Raw genomic sequence first — 25,140 nt, 5'->3', positions numbered from 1 at the left:
TCCTTAACTGCCCTTCCAGCCCACCATTCTGGGATGAAGAAGGTGGCCCTGGAACATGGTTGGAATGAGGACTCACACCCACCCCAGCTCCTCCCTCCCCTGGGACCCAGATGGGCAGCCTTGACCATTCCTGCTTTAAGGGGTTCACTCTGGGTCAGGCAGGAAAACATTCAGGGCACATACACCCGGGTCGATACACAGGGACTCTTTTGCCACTGTTAGGAATGAGAGATCATTAGGAACTGTCTCCTCAGGCTCTAGGGACCATCCTTTGTTTTGGTGTTGGAGGACGGGAATGGGGCTTAGCAAACCTCTCCTCGCCTGCTGATTGCCTGGGGAGCAGGCCATGTGGAAAAGCCCCTTTTCCCAGAAGTTAAGATTTTGGGGTTCGAGTCCCAGTTGTGCCAACTGTGTAGCCTTGGCCAAGTGTCTTCTCTCTGGTCTTCAGTTATCCCTTCTGGAAGCTCTCATAGTGCCTTCTTGGTGAGGTTATGGTGAGAGGCCCCTAAAACCCGGATGTGGCAGCACTCTAAACCAGGAAGCCACACAGACAAAAGATGATATTGCTGTCATTTGCCCAGCGCGAGTTCAACTCTGCTTCACCTTTGCAGGTAGGTAAGAAAAAGATCTGGGACCCAAGTTTTATATATAAATAGTCGAAACTAGAAAGATACCTGCCTGACTAACATGGCAAATCTCTGTCTCTACTAAAAATACAAAAATTAGCTGGGCATGGTGGCGCATGCCTGCAATCCCAGCTAATGTGCAAACATCTAATTTATGTCTTCCCAACTATGCTCCCAGGAGCCTGCGATGCCTCAGAAACACCACAGAGGCTTTTGAGGAAAACAGAGCTCCTGCACGAAGTAGCCCTGATGGGCGTCCCGTAAAATGGTACTTGAAGTAGTCGCAGGCCAGCTTCAGACTTTGTGCTTAGAAGGGCCCCGTGCTTGGTTTAACACTTGCCTGTCACTGTCTCAAAATCCCCAATAATTTTTAAGCAAGGGGCACCAGGCATTTTCATTTTGCACCAAGTCCCCAAAATTCCAGAGCCAATCCTGAATAGGAGCTCCATGACCAGACATACACACACACACACACACACACACACACACACACACACACACACAGAGTCTGATGCAGTCCTTTCAGTGTACAGGTAGAGAAACTTCAACAGCAACCCAGGAAGAGGAAGGGACTTGCCCACGGTCACACAGTCCATTTAGGGCCAGAGCAAGGACTAAATCTGCAGCATACTGACTCAGCTCTGCGATGGCTCCACTCTCGCTTTCCATGTGTGCTTCTGTTACTCCCTTACTGCCCGTAATGAACGTACTCAGACCCAAGGAGACCTGTTGGAGGTCACACAGCTGTGACAACAATGGTGATGGTGGTGTCGAGCTATGCTCCTTCAAGCTTCAAATCCGAATAGAAAAGGGCATAGGTAAGATGATAGGTAGATGCATACATACACAAATCATCTAAATAACTCCTTCTGGTTTTTCTTTTAGACAAAGGGTCTTGCTCTGTCCCCCAGGCTGGAGTGCAGTGGTGCCATCAGAGCTCACTGTAACCTTGAACTCCTGGGCTCAAGCGCTCCTCCTGCCTCAGCCTCCTGAGTAGCTAGGACTACAGGCATGCACCACCGTGCCTAGTTAATTTTTTTTAAGTTTTATTTTGTAGAGATGGTGTCTCTCTGTGTTGCCTAGGCTGGTCTCAAATTCCTGGCCTCAAGCGATCCTCCCACCTTGGCCTCCCAAAGTGCTGGGACTACAGGTGTAAGGCACTTAATAGTTCATTTTTTAAATGATAACTAAGTCAGCCTTTGCTCATTTGCCAGTCAGCTAGTTCCAGCTGTGTGTGAGTTGGGACCTCAAAAGGGGCTGGGCTGGCTACTTTTCAGCCAGCTAAGCCACGTCAGCAGTGAATTTTACCAACTCACTGGGTACTTCCTCAAATCAGTGGTTGGGCACTCTTGGTACCAAAAAAAAAAAAAAATAGAAATATGAAAGATTCAGTAGCAACTGTTTCCTCCCTGACGGTCGCAGCCAGGAGGGGGAGGTGCTCCCCAAACCCCCACCCAGCTAGCCTTTGCCCAGAGGCCAGCCCGTCTCTTCACTTCCTTGTTTCTTCGTGAAACAGGAACTGAGCAAGCAGCTTAAGTCGGGTAGGATAGGTGGTTGAGAAAGCCCCAGTGGTCCGTGGCAAGGCCACGAAGCTGAAAAGCTGGTTTCTTTCCCAGTGGGTCCCAGGCAGCTTCAGGCCCTCTCTTGCTTGTCACACCTCCTGTGTTCTAGAACAAGGTGGAGACATATAGGATATGGGCCACAGGGTCATGTAGCAGAGATTCGGATGGGGACCATGAGAGACATAGAAGCAGGTGCCAGGGTGGGCACATTGGCTCATGCCTATAATATCAGCACCTTAGGAGGCCGAGGTGGGTGGATCACCTGAGGTCAGGGGTTCAAGGCCAGCCTGAGCAACATGGTGAAACCCTGTATCTACTAAAAATACAAAAATTAGTCAGGTGTGGTGGCAGACACCTGTAATTCCAGCTACTTGAGAGGCTGAGACAGGAGAATCGCTTGAACCCAGGAGGCAGAGGTTGCAGTGAGCCGAGATCATGCCACTGCACTCCAGCCTAGGTGACAGAACAAGACTCTGCCTCCAAAAAAAAAAAAAAAAGAAAAGAAAAGAAGAAGAAGAAGAAAAAGCAGATGCCAAGGGGACACCAAAGGGAAATACGGCAGCTCCAAATGGTCACCAAGGTCTTCATGGATTTGGAGAGGGGAGAAACTCCAGGTGGAGCCTGAAGTGAACTGATGTGGAATCACTCTCCAAGTACCCAGCACTTTCCACTGGGCCGAGAGCACTCACTGTATGCATGTCACCTGAGTAGTAACCCTAGTTACACACATCCACAAGAAAGGCTCACATTATCACTGTAACTGTCTTCACTAAGGCTCATTGCAGGTGACATCACTTGCCCAAGGTTATGCAGCCAGTAGGTGACCATACAACAGTCTGAATCCAGTCAGGACAACCTGACTCCATTTCTGAGAGGTATTCTGCTCCTCCTCTTCTCTAGAGCCCTGGATAATTGTCCCCATGGGGTGGGGGCCCACTGATCAGAGATATTTGTCCTTGTAACCTTGGGGCAGAGATTTATGCAGAGTAGCCCAGCCCCTACTTGTCCCCCATAGAAAGCACTACCCTGCCCACCAGGGAGTCATGAGTGTGTTTTAATCTGAGCACCAAAGTCCAGCCTCCTCTTCTGATGGAAATGGACAGAGGTGCCAGCAGGTGTTTTGTTTTGTCTTGTTTTTAAACCAAGACCTTATCACAAGCTCAGAGTTCCGAAGATCACTGTCTTTCCCCACCCCCCCCTCAGCCCCTACCACCAGCTGCCCACTCTGTCTGTGCTGTCTGTGGGCATGAGGCATGGGGGCAAGTCTCCTGTCCTTGTCTCCTTGCTTTCCTCTGCCAGTCTTCTCCCTCCGGCACTTTTGCTCTTTCTGCCCTCCCTGCCTAAAATAACCACATGAAATTTGCTAATGGGCTGGGCTACTAAAGTGGGCTTCACCTTAGAAATGTGCAGGTATTTTCAAGGAATGATGTGGTCTCTGCTTGAATATTTCTTTTCTTTTCTTTCTTTCTTTCTTTTTTTTTTTTTTTTGAGATGGAGTTTCACTCTTGTCCAGGCTGGAGTGCAGTGGTGTGATCTCGGCTCACTGCAATCTCCGCCTCCGAGGTTCACGTGATTCTCCTGCTTCAGCCTCCCAAGTAGCTGGGATTACAGGCATGCACCACCATGCTGGCTAATTTTTGTATTTTTAGTAGAGACAGGGTTGCACCATGTTGGCCAGGATGGTCTCGAACTCCTGACCTCAGGTGATTCACTCACCTGGGCTTCCCAAAGTGCTGAGATTACAGGCGTGAGCCACCGTGCCCAGCCTGCTTGGATATGTCAAGAGATGGGGAGATCACTACTTACCAGAGCTGAACTAGTATCATCTGAACAGCCAAAATTTCTTCCTTGGAATGAGCCAAAACCTTCCATGTATCTGTTCCCCATCATTCATAGCCATTTGCTTCCCCACCTCAATCATCTAGGCTAAATGTGACAGGAGTTTAGTACTTCACATTTTGACACGGACTTCCCCATATTTCACCCCCACTTAATCGGCCCTAGCTATTGCAGCTCTGCACATGTGATGCGACTTCCAGATGCCCTCCCCATCTTGTTCATTCTCCTCTGGGCCCGCTTCAAGGTGGCTCTGTGGCACCTAGTGTGGCACCTAGTGTGGCACCCAAACCGGCGTCAGATGCCAAGAGAAGGCTGCAAGCCGAGGGCTCCATAATTCTGTCACCTCCCCTTTCAGGAACTCCACATCAGAGGCACTTTAGCAGAGTGGTTAATAGAATGGGCCCCGGCCAAGACCAGAACTGCATTTAAGGCTTGACTCCACTGCTTACTAGCTGTGTGGGCAATTCATTTAACTCCTCTGGGCCTCAGCTTCCTCCCTGGAAAATGGGGATAACAACAGTGCCTGACTTGTCATGTTGTAGAGCCACGCCATGAAGTATAATAATTTTCAGCTAGATGCAAGGGTCGGAGGGGAGTGGAAGGAAGAAGCTTGGGGACCAGGTGCAGTGGCTCACACCTGTAATTGCAGCACTTTGAGAGGCAGAGGCAGGAGGATCACTTGAGGCCAGGAGTTCGAGATCAGCCTGGACGACTGAGGTGGGAAGATCCTGAGCCCCAGGAGTTCGAAGCTGCACCAAACTGTGACAACGCCACTCCACTCCAGCCTGGGCAACAGAGGGAGACCCTGTCTTGAATTAATTAATCAATTCAACTTTGAGGAGGTTTTTCCAGATATATAGGTATCTCTCACTATCCAAGCTCTTACTATCTCAAATCAGAAATACATCCATTCAGAGAGTGAGAGATGCTTTTGTACATGGTCTGGATCCCACCTGTCCTAAATATCCCACTCATGATCATCTACTAAATGAGAATTTCTTGGGGCATGCTGGTGTGGGAGCTGCCTTATCTGAATGTGGCCCACGATGACCTTTGTGTTTTTGGCAGTCCTCCATCCACCCTCTGAAGGTTCAGATTGATTTCATCAGTGAAACCCCAAAGCGCGCGCGCACACACACACACACACACGCGTGCATACACACACACACACCCTGCAACCCTGCAGCGTTGGCACTAAATCAAGGTTCTTCTGCCCCAAATCTATACTTCAGGGTACATCTTTAGGTCAAACTACTTGCCTCCAGGGTTTGTGGTGGGATTAAACATCCGTCAAGTGATGGGCAAATGTAAGCTTGCCACCCCACCTAGGATGTCAGCTCCCAGGCACAAGGAACCCTGGTGGCTATTTACTTTGTACCTCTGCATGGGGCTCAGCAGAAGGCTGTGCCCACAGCAAATTCCTAGGTCCTGCCTGTCGACCCATTATCAAGTGTAAGATGACCTTGTTCACTAAACTACTGACTCATATCACTTCTTTAGCTGAGGGCTCTGTGTACCTGGAACAACATAACCTGTAAAATGCAAGTATGTTACCCAGAAGGGAACATCTATTAAACACATGTTTAAGAGTCATTAGCCATGGGCCGGGCATGGTGGCTCAAGCCTGTAATCCCAGCACTTTGGGAGGCCGAGGCGGGTGGATCACAAGGTCAAGAGATCGAGACCATCCTGGTCAACATGGTGAAACCCCGTCTCTACTAAAAAAAATACAAAAAAATTAGCTAGGCTTGGTGGTGTGTGCCTGTAATCCCAGCTACTCAGGAGGCTGAGGCAGGAGAATTGCCTGAACCCAGGAGGCGGAGGTTGCGGTGAGCCGAGATCGCGCCATTGCACTCCAGCCTGGGTAATGAGAGCGAAACTCCGTTTCAAAAAAAAAAAAAAAGTCATTAGCCAGCAAGGACCTGGCCTGTTGGGATTGAGCCAGGGGAATCTGTTAGAAGAGAAAAACGAGGGGAAGGCAAATCCCGATGGGGGTCCTGGACACCCCGCCTCTACTGGCTCTGCCCCAGGTGGTGGGAAGGAGGTGTTGCTTATCAGAAGAGATAGATGTGAAAAGGAGAAAGAAGGAAGCCATTGAAAACACTTGCTCCCTTCTGTTCTGGGAGCTGGTCACCTCTCCATATTTCTCACCGAGGTACCCTCACCTCCCCCTCGCTACCTTTTCCCAAGCCTTGCCAGCCCTGTGCCCTGGTTTGCTGGTGGCCTTTGAAGGTTCTGTGGTTAGTGTGTGATCTTCAGTCGCTGCCTGGGCTGAGCAAACAGGAAGCGGGCACATCCTGCCAGGCGGCCAGGGACGCAGCTGCTGTGCAGACCCGGAAGATTCTGCGAACTGCTTCCTCCCTCACAGCTCTGGCTCCAGGTGCCACTACAGTGGCATCCCCAGTCCCAGAACACTCTGGGGCTGCCCTCCTGCCCCTGGTCACGCAGAGCCCCAAAGGCCTGATGGATCCCCTACATGGCTGCCAGGCTACTGCGCATGCCGAAAAGCCTTAACCAGTTACCATGCTCGATTGTGCCCCTGGGCGGCCTGGGAGGGACTTTCAGGGTGGAAAACACAGGCCAGTGGAGAGGAGATCTGGGGTGTGGAATCTCTTCATGAGTCTGCCTGGCAGGCTGAGTAGGCCAAAGAATGTATGGTTTCCGCTTAGGGAAGAAAAAGCTTGTCTTCCCTGAGCTCACCCTAAAGGTTGGATGGTCAGAGGGCATAAAGCAGAATTGGGGAGGAAGTCACGAGAACATCTTGGGAACAGGGGTGGACCAGTCAAGGATTTCACAAATACCACAGAATTGAAAGCCTTAAAAAGATGCATACCTTTGATCCCAGCAATTCCTCTTCTGGATATTTCTCCTAAAGAAAAAAAAAACTATGGATGTGGGCTGGGCGTGGTGGTTCATGCCTGTAATCCCAGCACTTTGGGAGGCTCTGGTGGGTAGATCACGAGGTCAAGAGATCGAGACCATCCTTGTCAACATGGTGAAACCCCATCTGTACTAAAAAAAAAAAAAAAAAAAAATAGCTGGGCATGGAGGTGCATGCCTGTAGTCCTAGCTACTCGAGAGGCTGAGGGAGGAGAATCACTTGAACTGGGGAGGCAAAGTTGCTATGAGCCAAGATCACGCCACTGCGCTCCAGTGCGAGACTCTGTCTCAAAAATACAAAAAAAAAAAAACAAAAAAAAACAAAAAAAAGAAAAGAAAGAAAGAAAGAAAAAAGAAAAGAAAAAACTATGGATGTGAATATTTACCATAAGTATGTTCAATGAATAATTTAAGCCAACCCAAGTTCATCAGCAGGGGCTTGGTGAAATAAGCATGGCACATCCACACAATGAGATGTTCAGCAGCCGTTATAAATCATGTTGTTGAAGAATATTTCATAGCATGAGAAAATCTTAAAGATACTGTATTCAGCCAGCTGAATACATGGCTGAGGGATGTCAACTGTAGAGTTGAGGACAATGGCTGCAAGTGTGCTGCTGGCAGCGGGGACGGCTGCGGGCCTGATGGCTGTACGGTGATGGCCATTGAGAAGAGTAATGGTAACAGTGGTGATGGTCACAGGGGTGATGGTAATGGTAGTGATGGCAATGATGACCTTGACGATGCAAGTTGACCAGGAGCATTGATCCAACAGGCAGACAGATGGTCCAATTTCTGGTTTCTGGATTCTGGTCAGTGAGATAAAGGGCTTGGGTAGGCCATATAATGTTAAGTTTGATTGTCCACCTCTGGGAAGATGGGGCAGAAGGACTGATGATGATTGACATGAGACAACAAAGTAGGGACTTTCTCTGACTGTTCAACCCAAGAGCCGTCTGCATTAGAATCTCTGGAGACTGAAGCTTGGGCTTCCTTCCTCCCTAGGGGCCGGCAGGGGCTGCGATTGCTGTAAGAGCAGGTCACGTGGCAGGGCTTCCTGTATGCTGCTCCCGCCGGGTGTCCATGGCCCGCACCCCCAAGCTGCCACTGCAGCAGTCAGAGTGGCAGCTGAAGACTCGGTTCATGCCGTGCCCCCGGGCAGTACTGGCAAGGCTGAGCAAGTGTCCTCTGCATCTTGACACCTAGGAGAGCAGAGACGGAGTCTCCCAGGGTGGAGGATCATGCTGCGCCGCAAGCCCTCCAATGCCAACGAGAAGGAGCCCACTCAGAAGAAAAAGGTGAGGAGCATCTTTGGGAACTCACATCTTCCTTTCCTCCTCTGCTCTCTTGACCCACCCCCTCCAAGACTCTTGGCAGTGGGAAGAGTCAAAGGCCATATTTGAGTCTGTAGGTGAGAGCCACTCACCCAGAGGGCAACGGGACAGGGACCCAAGGGTTACAAGAGTAACAGAAGTACAGAAGAGACATTTAAAACTCTGAAGCAACAGAGTTACAGAATAAATCCTTAGAAGTCTAGAGTCATGCAATTCAACCCTGCAAGGATGGGAAAAAAGATCTAAAATTAGGGGCGAGAATCTTACACTAGAATTTGAGAATGACAAAATACAATGCTCAAGCTGAACCCTGAGCCTGTACTTAATTCTCTCTCCTCTACGCTGGTCCTGCCGCCACTTCTGTCCCAGCCATGGCCTCTCAGGAGCCATCTCACTCAAAGGGCCCCGCTGGGCTGCCCAGCTTGGAGCCATGATGCTCATAGTACCACCCCCCCACCCCCCATCTTCACTTTGGCCATGGCTCAGACCCTGCCCACTTGGCTCAGTTGTGTGGTAGCTCCCCAGCCCCACCCGAGATGGAGCCAACCTGGAGATGGGGCCTGAGGCCATTCCAGGCTTGGGGATAAAGGAGTCCGGAAGTACAGTGGGATGCAGGGGACACGCAGATTCTTCCTGGGTAGGGAATGAGAAATGAAGCTGAGGTGGTGAGTAGGAGTGAAGGCTGAGGAGCGGGGATTTTAAAGGCTGGGAGGAAAAGCAGCTGCCATAGATGGCTGAGGTGTTCAACCTCCTGGGGCAGAGGCTGGACTGGAAGATTCCCTGAAGCTCTGCCAGATTTAGGATTTTGTGGTTGGATTTGAGAATTTTCAGATTTCTTTGGTTGGGTTTGAGGATTTCTAGACTTAATTCTTTAATTCAATTGAAGGATTCTCCCAGGCAATCAGCAAGCATATCCTGCACATCCAGTGGGATGCTACGACGGTCCCAAAGTAGGCCCGAGCTAGGTCCAAGAGGCCCAGGCTATGCCCCCCCAGCTTTCCCTGGAGCTCAGCCCAGGTGACCTAAGGCAAAGAGCCTTGTCAGGGGAGCAGTTCAGAGATGGAGGCCAAGGCAGCTGAAAGATTGAGACTCGGGGCACTGGGGTGTGCATCCTGCCCCAGCTCTCAGGTCCTGGGGTGGCTGCCACTTCCGGCTGTGTTCTCCCCACCCCAGCTGCTTCTCTAAGGTTGCAGTGGTGGTGGACGGGGGAGGGGGGAGGTTCATGAATCTTCGTACAGGCTATGTCATCCTCATCCAAACGCTGCATGGCTCTGGGCCCAGCAGGCCTGCCATTGGCTGCCACTTTTAGGCGAGCAGGGCCACTTCCCCTTGCTCTTTGGCTGGTGGGGGTGAGAAACAGAGACTGCTCTATAGACACTGCTAGGCCCCAAACCACAGGGGCGCTGAGCTGGAGGATAATGTGAAAAAGAGCTGACACTTTGACACTGGGACCCTGTGCCACATCAGCAGGACGTGCCCAGGGGCACACAGCTTCAATTACCCAAATTCTGTGTTCAGCAGGCAGGTGAGCCTCTGGCATTTCCCCAGGCCTCTCCCAGGAGAAGCAAGATAAGTGCCTGTCTGAGGCCCATGTCCTTTAGGGGGTCCTTTAGGGGAGAGTAGTCTGGGCAAACCCCACCCCAACCCCTGCCAGAGCTAATGCCAGCCTCCAGAGCTGGGATGAGCTTGCCTCCACATATTCTGCTAGCCCCAGACTGTGGAAATGCCATCTGAAAAGCCAACCTTCCAGAAGGCACAGAGAATCTTCCCCAGGCCCAGAAGCAGGAGGCTGGCTCCATCACTGCTAGTCCCTTCCTCTTGAAGACTGAGATAACCTGGTGGAGAGGAAGGCACAAAAGCAAGAGAGGCTTCTCTCTCCTGCCCTTTCTTCTCCTCCTGGGCCTGCCAATGGAGAATGTGCCGGGCAGGGGGCAAGAAAGCTGAACTGGAATCCTACCATGTTCTAGCTGTAGGACCTTGGACAGCTCATTGAATTCGTTCGGGCCTCAGTTTCCTTGCCTCTGAAAAGGAGGATAACTCATCATCTATCCCCTCAAGAGGTTGTAGAGTTCACCCAAAATAGATGTGCGAGTACCCTGTCGCATGTATGCATGTGCACACAAGGGGGTGCCTCCTGTAGGCATGGGTGGGGAGAGGGAGATACTTCGAAGAAGAACGAGCCATAGCCCCAGTGCTGGTGCAGAGAACACAAGACCTAATAGCACTAAGAGCCACCACTGAGTGAGGGCTCATGGGATGCCAGGCACAGTGCTGTGCATCTCTTAGCTTGTTCACTCCCCATGACAACCTGGTGAGGTAGGGGCAGATACTGTCATTATCTCTATTTGACACCTGAGGCTCACAGGGGTGAAGCAACTTGCTGAAGGTCACACAGCTAGGAAGCTGCTGAGCAGGGATCCAAGCCAAGATTTGTCTGACTCCAGAGTCTTGATCCCTTCTCTCTCTCCACTCTCTTGACCCCCTGTTGATTTCAAAGGCGCTAGAAGAGTCTGATGAGCATAAAAGACTCAACCCATCAGCAGGAGAGCTCCGCTGGGCAGACCCAGATAGCTGTGGAATGAGTGACCTTCCAGCCACCGGAGCAGAGGAGGGGGAGGGCCCCCTAGAATGGCGGGGCCAGAACATGGCATCTCCCACAGATCAAGAAGGATTGGAGAGGCCCCAGGGTTGGAAGACAGACCCCTTAGCTGCACTTTGGAGACTTTCACTTCCTTCAAGTTCTTGCTCTGCAAGCCCTTTGATCTGATTTCATCCAAAGGCCAGTGTTGAGGTGTAGGAAGTGGAGAGGGGATTTTTCCGGACTTGCTTCCCCTAAGGATGCTCCTACTCCACCACATTCCCTCTTTCTCCATCGCTCCCTTCCTACAGCACACCTCTAGCACGACCCCCACACCCCACCAGCATGCACTTTGTATTTTCAGTGGCTCCTCACTGCCCACGGGATACATGTCCTTGGCCTGGCTGGCAAGAGCCTTCCATAGCCTTTTCTACTACACCACCCACCATCCCATCACCACGCTCTCAACGTCTCTAACTTTCATTCTTGTTCAACCCCTTCGGAGCTCCGCCTGGAGAAATCCTGCCTCCCCTGCATGGCCCAGCTCAAATGCACCTCCTCCACAAAGTCCCGCCTGAGCCCTTCCCCCTCTGCACTCCCACCTGTTTCCCTGGGAGCTCTGTTCAAAAACCACCTGCATGCAGTCAGCGCTGCAGGCAATCCACTGCTAACTTCTACACTGGTGAGGCAGAGCAACAGCATGAGCTCCGGGTTTGGATGCTTGCTCTTCCCCAGACCAGCTGCGTCACCCTGCCTAGGGCACTTCATTCTGCGTCTTGGTGTCTGCATCAAGGTGTGAATACGATGCGAGGTTTCGATGAAGCTGGAGTGAGCTGGCACACAGGAAGCACTTGGCAGGATGTCGGGCATGCAGGAGGTGTTTAGCCCCTCATTGCTGGAATCACACACACACACAGGCAGGGCCTAGAGCTCAGTATATGCCCGGTACCCTGAAGGAGCAAAGAGGGTGGCTCAGGAGACCCCTGGGAAAAAAGCCAAGTTTGCTCAGGAAGCAAGAGACAAGAATGCCGGCTGGGGCGGTGTGTATGTCTGAGGGGTTGATCGGGGCATGGCTTCTGTATGGATGCTGCCTTTTAAGCTGGAATTGGAAAATCTTTCTATAGAAGTATAGTATCCATACAAAGAAGTGGATAAATCGTAATTTCGCCACCCAGTGAGTTTCAATAATGTGAACACCCCATGTAGACAACACTTAGATGAAGAAACAGAACACTCTCAGAAGTCTAGAAGCTTCCCTCATGTCCCTTCCAGTTACTGCATGCCCCTTTTCCCCCAGGGCAATCACTATTGTGACTGCCAACAGCATAGGTGAGCTCTGCCAGGCTTTGAACTTACGGGAGGAACCATTTCGTGTATATATACTCTTTGGTGTCCAGCCCCTTTACTCAACGGTGAATTTGTGACATTCATATTGTTGGGAACAGTTGTACTTTCTCATTCCTGGGTACTATTTTTTGGCGTGACTCTGCCACAATTAGTTTACCCATTATACAGATGATGGGCACTTGTGATTTTTCCACTTAAATTGGAAGGAAGAGAAGCTATGGCTAACAGAGAGAAGGGCAGAGTATTCCAGTGGGGAAATGCCCGGGGTAAGAGGCTGGAGGTGGGTCGTAGGAAAGAGTAAACATAAACCGACATTTCGAGAGGGACTGCTGTGTCAGACAATGTTCCAAGCACTTATATGCATACTAGCTCATTTCATCCTCACAACAGCCAGATGAGGTCGGTACTTTTGTCTTTAACTAAAGCAGAAACAGAAGCCTAGAGAAGTTAAGAAACATACCCAGCTTTACGCAGTCAGTTAGTGGCAGAACCAAGATGCGAACCCTTGCCCTGATGTGAAGTGAGTTTCAGAGAGGTTCGATAACTTGCTGGAGGTCACACATCCCAGAGCTGAATTCAGCAATGTGAGAGTGCTGAGAAAGCTTGCCTCATGCCCCTGCCAGTCACTACATGCCCCCTTTCTCCCACGGTGACCACCGTCCTGACTGCCAACAGCATAGGTGAGCTCTGCCAGGCTTTGAACTATAATTACACAGGGGGAACCATATGGTCTACATATACTCTTTAGTGTCCTTACATTTCAAATGTATTGTATATTACATTTGAAATACATATTGAAATATACTCAATATATTTTCAATATATATTTCAAATGTAACATACAATATTGAAATATTGAGATATACTCAACAATATATTTCAATATACATTTCAAATGTAATATACATTTGAACTGTAGCTCTTTCCAAGAGGCCCACACATTGCCCTGAGCCATGAAGTGAAAAGGGGGCCAACAATGTATGGTACCACCTCCCTCGTCAGGCATGACTCCCAGGAAGTCCTCGCTCCAAAGGGAAGCCAGCGGAAAACCCAGCTGGGCTCAAGGATTTCAACTCAACCCTGAGTGGGGTCATTTGTCCCTGAAAGGCAGTCAAGATATTTGGGGCTGTCCCTGAGGTTAGAGGTAGGCTTGGCGAAACGCCACCCTAGAGGGTCCTGAAACTCGATCAGCCAAAGAACACTGTGTTTGTCCTTTCCATCTCCCTGGGCTGAGAGCGGCCAACTGGACCCAAGCCCCAGCACCATCTCTGTAGTCCTTTGTAATTATCTCCTCCTGCTTTGGACTAAAACTGGGACAGAGGGACCCTCGCACAAGGCCTGGGAGCCAAAGGCCTCTCCTCCCAGCCCCCAGACTGCAGATTAATGACAGGAAAAGGCCTTGGGAAAGAGCTGCAATTAGAGGGCAGGCAGGCGGTGAGTTTACTCTTCCCCAACAAAGCCGACTTCCGGCCCCACGTCTGCCCTCCTGCTTGCTTTCCAGCCTCACCAGTCCCTAGGGTTTCAGGGGCGACTCTTAGCCTCCTGGTCTGCAGATCGGGCTGAGGGCTGGTGGAGAGAAGGCCACAATAGGCCCCATCGGCCTATAAATAGCAGCCCAGCCTGCCTTCCTTGGGCCCAGGCCAGCCAGATGCTCACCCTCTCTCTGTTCCCTCTTTTCCATGCAGTAAGAGGAGGAAGTTACCCAGGCAGCTGCATCCTAGCCATATAAGAGGAGAACATAAATGGAAGGTAGAGAGAAAAGGAAGGAAAGGGAGAAAAAGAAAAAAGAATAGTGGGAGGAGACAACCAGGAAAGGAAGATGGAGAAGATGCAGAGGAACCCGAGTGGTCACCCCGTGGTCATGCTTGCTCCCCACCCTCACTTACAGCCCCCTTTTCAGCTCGCCAGGGCAATACAGAGGAGGCTTTCTGACTGAGGCTGCAGGCACAGCCCCCGCCCCATGAGGGCCTGATCGTGCTAGCATCTGCTTGGCCTGACCAGTGACCTGGTTTCTCATCAACTACCTCGCTGTGACTTTTAGGAACGTGTGACCCCTGATCCCCGATTGCTGACTTGGCTTTGGTCAAGACCCACCGAGAGTGCTAAACTGCTACACTGCAGTGCCCAGGAATTTGGCCCAATTATATGTGTGTTAGTGGGGGGCAGGTGATATTGCCCTTGCCCTGGGAGTTTGTCACTGGACACACAACCCCTTTATTAGGAAAGAGGATGTGAAACCTTCAGTGCTGTGTGGGTTTGGGGCTTCAGTTCCTCAAGCCCTTATCTCGGGTGTCTGCAGTCTATCCTATTTTATCTGTCTGGCCATCTGTGAACCCTGGTTCCTGTGTGTATCTTCTGGTCTCGACTGTTTATCTTGATACAGGCTCAGCCTTAACCTCTTGTGTCGAGGGCCCGCCCCCATTACCTGCCTTGCCCTGGTTTCTGGCTGCTATCTTGCTATGCGAGTGCATATACTTTTAAGAAAGCTCCACCAGGCATGGTGGCTCACGCCTGCAATCCCAGCACTTCGGGAGGCCAAGGCGGGTGGATCCCCTGAGGTCACAAGTAGGAGGCCAGCCTGGGGAACATGGTGAAACCCTGTCTCTACTTAAAAAAAAAAATTAGCCAGGTGTGGTGGCTCATGCCTGTAATCCCAGCTACTCAGGAGGCTAAAGCAGGAGAATCCCTAGAACCTGCGAGGTGGAGGTTGCAGTGAGCCAAGATTGCGCCATTTCACTCCAGCCCTAGTGACAGTGTGAGACTCCGTCTCAAAGAAAAAAAAAAAAAAAAGTTCATATCCTAAAAACCACCTCATCAACACAAACCACAAACAATAGGTCATGCCTAAAAGTCCAAACACCGGCAAACGTCATGGTTGCCAGCTCACCACATCAGTGGCTAAGATTAAAAGCTGGGAAAAAAGAGAAAATGGTGACTTTCTTCCACCAAATTAGCCCCAGTCACGTGTATCCTAAATCTGTGGGCCTCTTCTGTGAGCAAGCCTCTACTGTGGTTTTCCAGAAAGTGTCATGCCAGGTCTTGCTGACTTCTAGTCGGATTGTCTTGCTCTTCTTGGGACACAAATTCATCAGGCTGGAGACCCCAGTGTGTTTGTTCTTATCACTGTGACTGGGGGCCTGGCTCCGAGCACACCCAGGATGTGGAGGCCAGAGCCACAGGTTTTGGGAGAGATTTGCTCAGTTACACACCCGGCAATGTGCTTGTGCATACTGAGGTGTCTCCAGGGGTAGATACACGTTTACTTTGACTCTTGTAGACTTTCGCTTCAGGATTCTGGAGACCAAACTTGAGGAACTGGTGGAATTTCAGGCTAAGTCTGAGGCCCAATTGAGCTGTGAAGCTCTTGAGGTCAGGAGCTTGGTCTGTGGCCAGGGCTGGGGTGAAGAATGGGATAAGGCCAGGTAGCTCCAAGAATATCGAGGACCATTACCCTGGGCTCTCAGGGTAATGTGGCTCTGCCAGCCTTGGGCTGTGGCTGTTGCATGGCGGGGTGGCGGGGGACGAGAGTATGTATGTAGGCCCTTGTACAGCCTAGCTCACTGATTGCAACACCCACGCTTTTTCCAGCTCTCCCTTCAGCGCTCCAGCAGCTTCAAGGATTTTGCCAAATCCAAACCCAGCTCCCCCGTGGTGAGCGAGAAGGAGTTTAATCTGGATGATAATGTGAGTTTCAGGGTGTTCTTGGGGGATCCGGCTGCAGGCCCCGGGCAGGGGAGTGGGGGTGGGAGGGAGGAGGGTGAAGAGGAGATAGAACTGTTGGGGCAAAGCTCCCTTTAACACACAGGGCCCACCTCTCCCCACACTAAGAACTCCCCTGCATTCCTTTCAATTACAAATTAAATAGTAAACTATTTATAAATTTATAGGGCTAAGGATATGGCTGGAGCTAAGAGGGGAAGGGATGGGGGCCTCTCAGCTCCACCCCCTCCAGCTTCTGCTGTGACCAAAAGGCCTCTTGTGCCTCAAGTCCCGGACCCAGGCAGGACCACTAGGGTCCCTGGATCACCTCTTTTATTGTCACAGATTCCAGAAGATGACTCAGGTGTCCCCGCCCCAGAGGATGCTGGGAAGAGTGGCAAAAAGCTGGGGAAGAAGTGGAGGGCAGTGATTTCCCGAACCATGAACAGGAAGACGGGCAAGATGATGGTGAAGGCCCTGTCAGAAGAGATGGTGAGGCCTGGGGATGCAGGGGAGGGGGTGTCTGGGGGCCAGGAACAGCTCTGGCAGAATGTGAGCATAACCACCTCAATAGCCACTACTCAGACCCGAAGGTCCTATTCGATGCAAGAAGGAAGGTCACATGAGAAGGAAAACTCACCTGCAGCCTCAGACAGGCAGCCAGGAACAGTCTTGAGGTGGCAGGAGGCTGGCTGGGGAAGGGGTGGAGTTTCAGAAGGGATTCAAGTCTGGGCAACAGGGCTGGGCATGGTGGCTCATGCCTGTAAACCCAGCACTTTGGGAGGCTGAGGCCAATCATTTGAGGTCAGGAGTTTGAGACTAGCCTGGCCAACATGGCGAAACCCTGTCTCTAGTAAAATTACAAAGATTAGCCGGGTGTGGTGGCACATGCCTGTAATTCCAGCTACTCGGGAGACTGAGGCAGGAGAATCTGGGAAGCAGAGGTTGCAGTGAGCTGAGATTGTACCACTGCATTCCAGCCTGGGCAACAGAGCAAAACTGTCTCAAAAAAAAAAAAAAAAAAAAAGAGGAAGAAAGAAAGTCTGGGCAACAGATGCTTCTTGAAGAGACGGGCCTGGGACACAGGCAGCTGGAAGAATGATGAGATGGCCTGAGGCAATCCACCCCTCAAAGCTTTGCTTTGGAACTAGCCCCTGGGATTGGGGAGGCCTATTTTCTCTCATAGGATCCCAATAAGAGAAAGCAGGTTGGGCATGGTGGCTCACTCACACCTGTAATCCCAGCACTTTGGGAGGCCAAGGCGGGTGGATCACCTGAGGCCAGGAGTTCAAGACCAGCCTGGCCAACATGGTGAAACCCTGTCTCTAATAAAAATACAAAAAAATTAGCCAGGCATGGTGGCTGGTGCCTGTAATCCCAGCTACTTGGGAGGCTGACGCAGGAGAATCACTTGAACCTGGGAGGCAGATGTTGCAGTGAGCCAAGATCGTGCCATTGCACTGCAGACTGGGTGACAAGAGCAAAACTCCAACTCAAAAAGAGAGAGAGAGAGAGAGAGAGAGAGAGAAACAGAGAAGACTGTCTTCAACCCAGGAAGGAAATGTGGCACAGACAGCTGTGGGGCAGGCATGAACCAAGTAGCTTAAATCACACAGTGAGTCTGGAGTGTCACAGCTCTAAAAGGCTAAAAGGCAGTGGTATGCTGGAGTTGGCACACACTGACTTATACCAGCTCACGAAAGCAATTGGTCAAACTGTCAGGAATTTTGCAAGCCAGTTGTTAAACACAACCATTATTAAAAATCAAATTATAGAACTTACAATTTGGTAAATAATATTCTTTTTGAAAAAAGAAAAGGTGCACTGGGTGTGGTGGTATACACCTATAATCCCAGCTACTTGGGAGGACAAGGCAAGATGATTGCTTGAGCCCAGTAAGAATGCAGTCTGGGCAACATAGTGAGACCCTGTCTCTAAATAAGTAAATAAATAAATAAAAATAAAATTTTGTAAAAAAGAACAAAAACAACACAGTAAATCTTCAAAACTCATCACTTCCTAATTCTTGCACTACCTTTTACTCTTATCAGTGCCGTTGAGGTTACTTGCATCCATAGCATCTTCATGGTGGAAATAGCCTCGCCCTCATTTCAGACAACACATCCAGTGACGTCAAAACGGTAGCTTGACATTGGCCGTAGTAGGGAGTATTTACAACACAGGAGTTGGCAACTCACCGAGGGGGGCCAGCTGTTAAACAGTTGTCACCTCGCCAGGCACAGTGGCTCATGCCTGTAATCCCAGCACTTTGCGAGGCCGAGGCAGTCAGATCACCTGAGATCAGAAGTTCGAGACCAGCTTGGCTAGCATGGTGAAACCCTGTCTCTACTAAAAATACAAAAATTAGCCGGGCATGGTGGCATGCACCTGTAATCCCAGCTACCTGGGAGCCTGAGGTAGGAGAATCACTGGAACCCTAAAGGCAGAGGCTGCAGTGAGCTGAGATTATACCACTGCACTTCAGCCTGGGCGACAGAACAAGACTCCATCTCAAAAACAAACACACACTGTGAGGTGTGGTGAGGTGGGGATAGCTCTGGAGTCTGGCCGTCTTGGTTGTGGGTTCCCTCGGGTCTTGAACCTGAGTTCCTTTGGCCTGAGTTTACGAATGAGGACTAAGTAAACCTTGGGCCTTACTCCTCATTTGTAAACTCAGGCCAACAATACCACTTACCCTCAGGTGTCACTGTGAGGACTCAGTGAAATGGCAGGCAGGCCTGGCACACAGAAGCACAGGCAAAAGTAGTTTCCTCCCCAGTGCCATTGTCCACCCAGCTGTGTGGTAGCAATGGCTAGTCCAGGTTGTGCCACCGTGGTCTTTTCTGTATGTACATCGGCACTTGAGGCTGACAAAAGCATGTCTACACGACACCCTGGTTGAACCTCATTGTGTGAGGTAAGCAGGGCAAGGACTGTCGCTCTCGTTTTTACAAAAGGCGAAACCAGGGCTCAGAGAGTGCCATTTAGCCTGTAAGTGGCAGAGCTGGGGTTTGAGGCAGCCCCCAGGTCTTCACCAAGCCCAGGCCCATTTCCTTGGCTTCACGCACACCCCAGCGAGGCTCTTAGGGCTTCCCTATTTCCCTCCCTGCAGGGAGACACTCTGGAGGAGGGCTCTGCCTCCCCGACATCTCCAGACTGCAGCCTGGACAGCCCCGGCCCTGAGAAAGTGGCGATGGCCTTTTCTGAGGAAGAGGAGCGTGAACTTCCAGCGCTCAGCCGCCAGGCGTCAACAGGTAAGGGATGCGGGGTACACTTGCTGAATCTAGAGGAAAGGACTGGGTTACGGCCATGCTGGTGGCGGGCTATCTGGGAGTGGGGTAAGATAAATGAATGCTTACTGTTTGCCTGCTGGGAACATTCCCAGCCCTCTTCACATTAAATCTGCTCAACAACCTCATGGGGCCAGTACTATTATCCCTGATGGGGAAAGAGTCTTAGGGAGGTTAAGTGACTTGCCCAAGGTGACCCAGTCTTGAACTCAGATGTACCATGGAGGAACTTCCACTTGCTGTCCCCAGGCCCTGGAGAGGCCCACAGGCAAAGGAAGTCTCAGTCACCCTCTTGGACCAGCCTGTCCCCACCCTTCCAAGGGGAGCTAGAGGTTACAGCTCCCTGGGCCTCTGATGCCCCAAGCTGGGGTGGCGTATGAGGTCTCCAGCTGTGAAGAGTCAGCCTCTTGACCCTAATCCGTGGTTGCTGGGCTTAGGGCATCACTTGTCATCTTCTAAAAGTCCATGGGGCAGGACAAGAGGTGCCAGCAGGGAACTCCTCCAGGAAGGGGCTTTGGGTCCCGTAGCCCCACTCAGCGCCGCCTTTCTCGCCCCTCAGGCCCATTCCAGTTTCCTGCTCTTTCTCTGGCTCCACAGACACTTCCCTGCCCCCGACTGAAAATCATTCACAATGCCCACTACTCTGCTCTTCCCAAGGAGAAAAGGCCCAGCTGAGTTTCTATGTGACATTGTAACTAAACATTGAGTTATTAAGCAGGGAAAGTCAAACATTAATGCAGCAGGTCGCTTCCTGGGTGGAGGGAGCACTGGAGCAGGAGTCAGGGAACGTGGAGTCTAATGTGCTGCCAGTTATAAAATGAGAGGTCTTGAGCAGTTCACTTGGTCTGTGCGACCTCAGATTTTCTCATCTGTTCATTGGGGTGTTGGCCCAGTTGGTCTCTGGAGGCCCTCCTAATTTGCCCATTCTTTGGTCAGTGAGCCGTTTCTCCTCCTGTTGTCAACTCTTTCCATGACCGAGGCCCCAGAGGTGAAGCTGTGCTCCTGCAGGGTAGCCAAGGGGGTGGCTCAGAATCCCTTCTGCAGTGTAAGGCTTGCCAGAGCCCAGGTGCCTTTCCAGTGTATGCCCTTGGGATTTCTAGGCAGACCCCCTGGAAGACACCTGCTAGGCACTGTCTCAGCTGTCCTGGGACAAAGGTGAGCCTATTCCCTGCCCCATCTCCTGCAGGCAGTGAGCTCTGCAGCCCCAGCCCAGGCTCTGGCAGCTTCGGGGAGAAACCACCTGCCCCCCAGTACACAGGGCCCTTCTGTGGCCGGGCACGAGTCCACACCGACTTCACTCCCAGCCCCTATGACCACGACTCACTGAAACTGCAGGTAAGGTCAGCATCTGGGCTTCTCTGGAGCCTGGCAGGCTGCACCCAAAAAGGAAGCTGGACTGAACCAGGCTATGACAGTGTCAGTGGAGGCCAAGACCCCCACCTCCTCTGTCCCCTGCTCCCTTCTCCTCTCCTCTCCCCCCACAGAAAGGCGATGTGATCCAGATCATTGAAAAGCCACCTGTGGGCACATGGCAGGGCCTACTCAATGGCAAGCTGGGCTCTTTCAAATTCATCTATGTGGATGTGCTGCCCGAGGAGGCCGTAGAGCCTGCCCGCCCCAGCCGCCGACAGAGCAAGGGCAAGAGACCCAAGCCTAAGACCCTGCATGAGCTGCTGGAGCGCATCGGCCTGGAGGTTTGAGCTTGGACCTCACTAGTACCTAGTATCAGGGAGGCACAATTGCCCCAGGGATGGGGACCAGGAAACGACAACTATGCATAGTTGGGGAGAGCCTTGGCAAGGGCAGCTGGTAAGCAGCTGTGCCGGTGGCCTGCCTCTGCCCACAGGAGCACACGTCCACCCTCTTGCTCAATGGCTACCAGACACTGGAGGACTTCAAAGAGCTGCGAGAAACACATCTCAATGAGCTCAACATCATGGACCCACAGCACCGGGCCAAGCTGCTCACTGCCGCTGAGCTGCTGCTGGACTATGACAGTGAGTGCCTTTAGGAACAGCCTGGCAAGAGTGTGTGCCCACCAGCATTCCAGGGAGGGGAGGCTTGCCCTGGCCCTGTCCCCGGTCCACACCGTGCCCTGGGACCGCTCTGCAGTGAGAAGGACTTTCCACTTGAATTAGAATTTCAGGGAAGGTGTGTGGGAGAAAGGAGTTGTAGTGATGATTGAGCCCAACCCCCCTTGGGTCAAAGGGGACCCTAAGGCCAAAGAAGGCAAGGCCTTACTTGAGGCCTCAAAGCAGATAAATTACAGAGCCAGGATTCAGGCCCACTGCCTGGCTCCAGCTTAGTGGTGCTAAAGAAGTGTGAGCTCCTGGGCTGCAGAGCTGGCCTGGAAACAGCTCCCACCGACTTCTAAGCTGGAAGTGATGAGGAGAGAGGCAGGTGGTGGCAGGTGCCCACAGGGAGAGACCGCCTAGGATGCACTTCCCAAGATCCTTACCCCCACCCCCTTATTCTGTCTTCCTCTCTCGTTCTTGGCAGCCGGCAGCGAGGAGGCAGAAGAGGGCGCCGAGAGCAGCCAGGAGCCAGTGGCACACACAGTGTCCGACCCCAAGGTGGACATCCCTCGTGACTCCGGCTGCTATGAGGGCTCAGAGAGCGGGCGTGATGAGGCGGAGCTGACGGGCACTGAGGAGCAGCTGCAGGGCCTCTCCCTGGCCGGGGCACCTTGAGGTGGTGTTAGCAATAGGCCAAGGCTGGGCTCCAGCTGCAAAGGTTGCAGGAGGGGGCCCAGCTGCCCGTGGTGGCCCAGGCCCAGAGGACTGGCACTGAGCCTGGCCCTGCTTCCCCAGGGACGCTTAGGGCCGCAGAGGCCAGGCCAGGGCCCTACAGGTTCTAGGCTCAGCTAGAGTGGCTGGGGAGTCACCCAAGGGCACATCCCACCTGCCTGAGCCCCACCCTCCACCAGCGACTGACAGCGCAGCCCCTCTTGGCACCAACTGTTCCCCCGCCATGGCCACGGCCACAGCAAGCGGGGCACTGGGAGACCCTGCCCATGTCCCTCACCACCAAGGCCCCCAAATCCTCCTTGCCCCCACACCACCTACTCCTGTTGCACTGTTCCTGAAAAGGGGGTCAAGTCAATGTTTCAGGTCAGTCTCAAAACCCTAGGGAAGTTGGCCATTTAAAAGAACCCAAACTGACCATGGGTAAATCCAGTTTCCCTAAGTAAGGGCTGAAGAAATTCACTGGTACCATACCCACTTTCCTTCTCCTTGGCTTTCTTAGAGGTTTGACCACCAAATCCTATGAGACTTGAACCAAGTGGCTTCCTCTTCCTAGGTTTAGGACTGGTTGGGGTTAAAATGGGTGATCACTGAAGGTCTTGACAACTCTGACATTCTGTGACATTAAACGTCTATTCTCCTGTCACCTGTGGCCCGGGACACCAGTGGGGCTTATCGAGGGGACCAGAGGGGCCTCGATCTTTCAAGTGAAATGGCTCCTTGTGCTCACCCACTTTATCCCTCCCCGTGTAACTCAGGACAGCTGCAACTTCCCCCAGCTTAAAACAATGCCCAAACCTCCTATGATATGCACCTTCCCCTTCCATCCCTGGCCCCTTCAAACGAGGCTTCTCACAAGGCTAATTGCAGATGGTCAGGCCTGGCTTCCAAGGACAGAATTGCCTCTCAGAAGCCAGCTGTGGATCTGGGTCCAGAGTTGGCCACTTGTGTGGGTCCTCACGAGCAAAGAGAGCACTAAACTTAACATTGGGGGTCCACCACTCCAACTTCGCTTTCTGAAGGTTTTGGTGTACACTGAGCCCCAGAAGGAAAGGAGAGTATCTGTGAGTGGGGGCCTCCCTTGACCCCAGTACCAAGTCTGTGCCCTGAATCCCCAGAGTAGCCCTTCTCTGGTGCCCAACCAGCCTGGGGACAAACAGTGTCCACTACATCTAGAACTGCTGGCTAAGTGGACACACTTCTTGACCTCCTACCAGGAACTTTGGTAAAAGCTAGCTTTGGGGAAGGGTTTGGGTGTACATATGAGGGTGGAGGGAGACCAGTTGGTAGCAATAAACATGGGTAGAACTAAACTACTGTCTCCAGTTATCTTTTCTATGGGGAGAGGGTTGTGGGGAGGGGCAGACCGGTCTCCTTCAAAGCTGGTCTCAGCAAATTGTCCCTCATTGTCCTTTCAGGGCCATCTTTCCCTTCCCTTAAATGTTCACTGCCCTTGACTCTGCTGACCTAAAGCACCAGTCTGAAGCCCTAGCTGGCTCTGCCCTTCCCTCCAACTGGCCCTCCTCAGAACATGTCTCAGGCTCCCATGGCACAGGCTTTGCTGGGGTCCAAAAGGCATAGGGAGGAATGGCTACTTCCCTCATCCAATAACTTCATTTTAACAGGGCCCTTGAAAACCTTCACCCCTGTGAAGAAGGACCTGCACTGGGGAGCTGTCCAGGGTCTAAGAGTGGGAGATTTGGGGTCAGCATGGCCTTTCCTCTGAGGGCACCTCTTCCTGGCCCCCACCCTGTGCCCACTAAAGCAATACCATCTCTTGGGAGGTGGGATGGAGACAAAGACCCCTAGCCTCCTTTCTGTTTCTGCCAGAATTAACTGCATTGGGCATTGGGGAAGGGGGTTACTGGAGGGAGAGCTGCCGCCAGAGTGAGGACAAGGCCACTCGATTTCCAGGGCTTGTTCTCAGCTGCGTTCATCTCATCGCCCTTAGTGACTGGGGATACCAGGAAACTGCAAGCATGATCCTCACCAAAGATACAAGAGCCCTAGCAGCCTCAAGGCCCCAGTGGGTACTGAATAATTGCAGTCATTTAGGGAGCACATCCACTTGTGCCAGGCACTGGGCACTTTACATATAGCATCTCATGTCATCTTCACAGTGTCCCACTGAGGCGGGTGCCCTCACCATCCCAGTTCACAGAGGAGGAGACTGAGGGTTGGGGAGGTTGAAGAAGTTGACTAGAAAGTAACAGAGCAGGAGTCTGCCTGACTTCAGAGCCCATATTCTCAACTCCTATGCTACACTGCTTCTCCAAAGGCCTCGTCCAACAAGCATTCAAAGGTCCTGGGCACTTTGGAGGGCAAGCTGACCCTCTGACCCAGCCATTTCCCTTCTAGAATTTAATCAACCACGTAAGTGCAGAAACAGCCACATAAGTGCACAAAGACTTATGGACAAAGATATTCACAGCAGCTCTGTCTGTAGCAGTAAAAAATTGAAAGTAATGCAAATGGGGAATTAAATGCTTTATGGTTTGTTCATACACCACACAGCTATGACACATGATGTTGTAGAAAAAATATTTAATGACATGAGAAAAATCTTTGTGCTTTTTCACTCTTTGATTTTATTTATTTATTTTTCTAGAGACAGGGTCTTGCTCTGTTGCCCAGGCTGCAGTACAGTGGCATGATCATGGCTCACTGCAGCCTCGAACTCCTGGGTTCAAGCGATTCTCCCACCTCAGCTTCCTGAGTTATCTGGGACTACAGGCATGTGCCACCACATCCAGATAATTTTTGTTTAGTTTTTGTAGAGACAGGGTGTCATTATGTTGCCCAGTTGCCCAGGCTGGTCTCAAACTCCTGGGCTCAAGCGATCCTGCTACCTCAGCCTCCCAAAGTGGTGAGATTACAGGTGTGAGCCACTGCACCCAGCCTTCTTTAACTTTAAATTTGAAAATTACACAAATAGTGTATAAACATTTTAGTTGTAAAACAAATTTGCATTATAGCGAGGGAAAAAGCAAATCTTAAACCATTATTAATAGGATGATTCCATTTTTATTTTAGAAGAGAACACATACATAGAATAAAGACTATGACGGTCCGTACCAAACGACTACTACTGGTGAACTTGTGAGGGCCGTGGGATGGGACTAGCGGAGTGAAGGGAAAAAATGCTTACTTTCTACATTCTTATTTTATTTGCATTTCAAAAGTATTATTTTTATTTTTATGTCTATAAAAAAAGGAAACTGCATTTCAATTTTTTAAAAAT

The 25,140-nt window shown here is 51.4% G+C and overlaps 1 protein-coding gene across 1 annotated transcript; it reads left to right on the top strand.

Moving 5' to 3' along the window:
* Window positions 1-7,973: 7,973 nt before the first annotated feature.
* Window positions 7,974-23,212, top strand: SASH3 (SAM and SH3 domain containing 3). The gene is made up of 8 exons (XM_003931116.2): window positions 7,974-8,205; window positions 15,755-15,850; window positions 16,211-16,357; window positions 18,978-19,119; window positions 20,342-20,490; window positions 20,640-20,849; window positions 21,002-21,152; window positions 21,655-23,212. The coding sequence occupies exons 1-8, from the start codon at window positions 8,149-8,151 to the stop codon at window positions 21,843-21,845; spliced, it is 1,143 nt and encodes a 380-aa protein (XP_003931165.1). The 5' UTR covers window positions 7,974-8,148; the 3' UTR covers window positions 21,846-23,212.
* The last annotated feature ends 1,928 nt before the right edge of the window (window positions 23,213-25,140 follow it).

The sequence above is a fragment of the Saimiri boliviensis genome, chromosome X, assembly GCF_048565385.1.
Source record: "Saimiri boliviensis isolate mSaiBol1 chromosome X, mSaiBol1.pri, whole genome shotgun sequence".
Lineage (NCBI taxonomy): Eukaryota > Metazoa > Chordata > Mammalia > Primates > Cebidae > Saimiri > Saimiri boliviensis.
This window is presented reverse-complemented; position numbering and strand designations above follow the sequence as displayed.

Coding starts and splice junctions, on each gene's coding strand:
- SASH3 (XM_003931116.2), top strand. CDS start 8,149: ATGCTGCGCCGCAAGCCCTCCAATGCCAACGAGAAGGAGCCCACTCAG. Junction 16,358..18,977: donor AGGCCCTGTCAGAAGAGATG/GTGAGGCCTGGG, acceptor CCCTCCCTGCAG/GGAGACACTCTGGAGGAGGG. Junction 20,850..21,001: donor TGGAGCGCATCGGCCTGGAG/GTTTGAGCTTGG, acceptor CTCTGCCCACAG/GAGCACACGTCCACCCTCTT.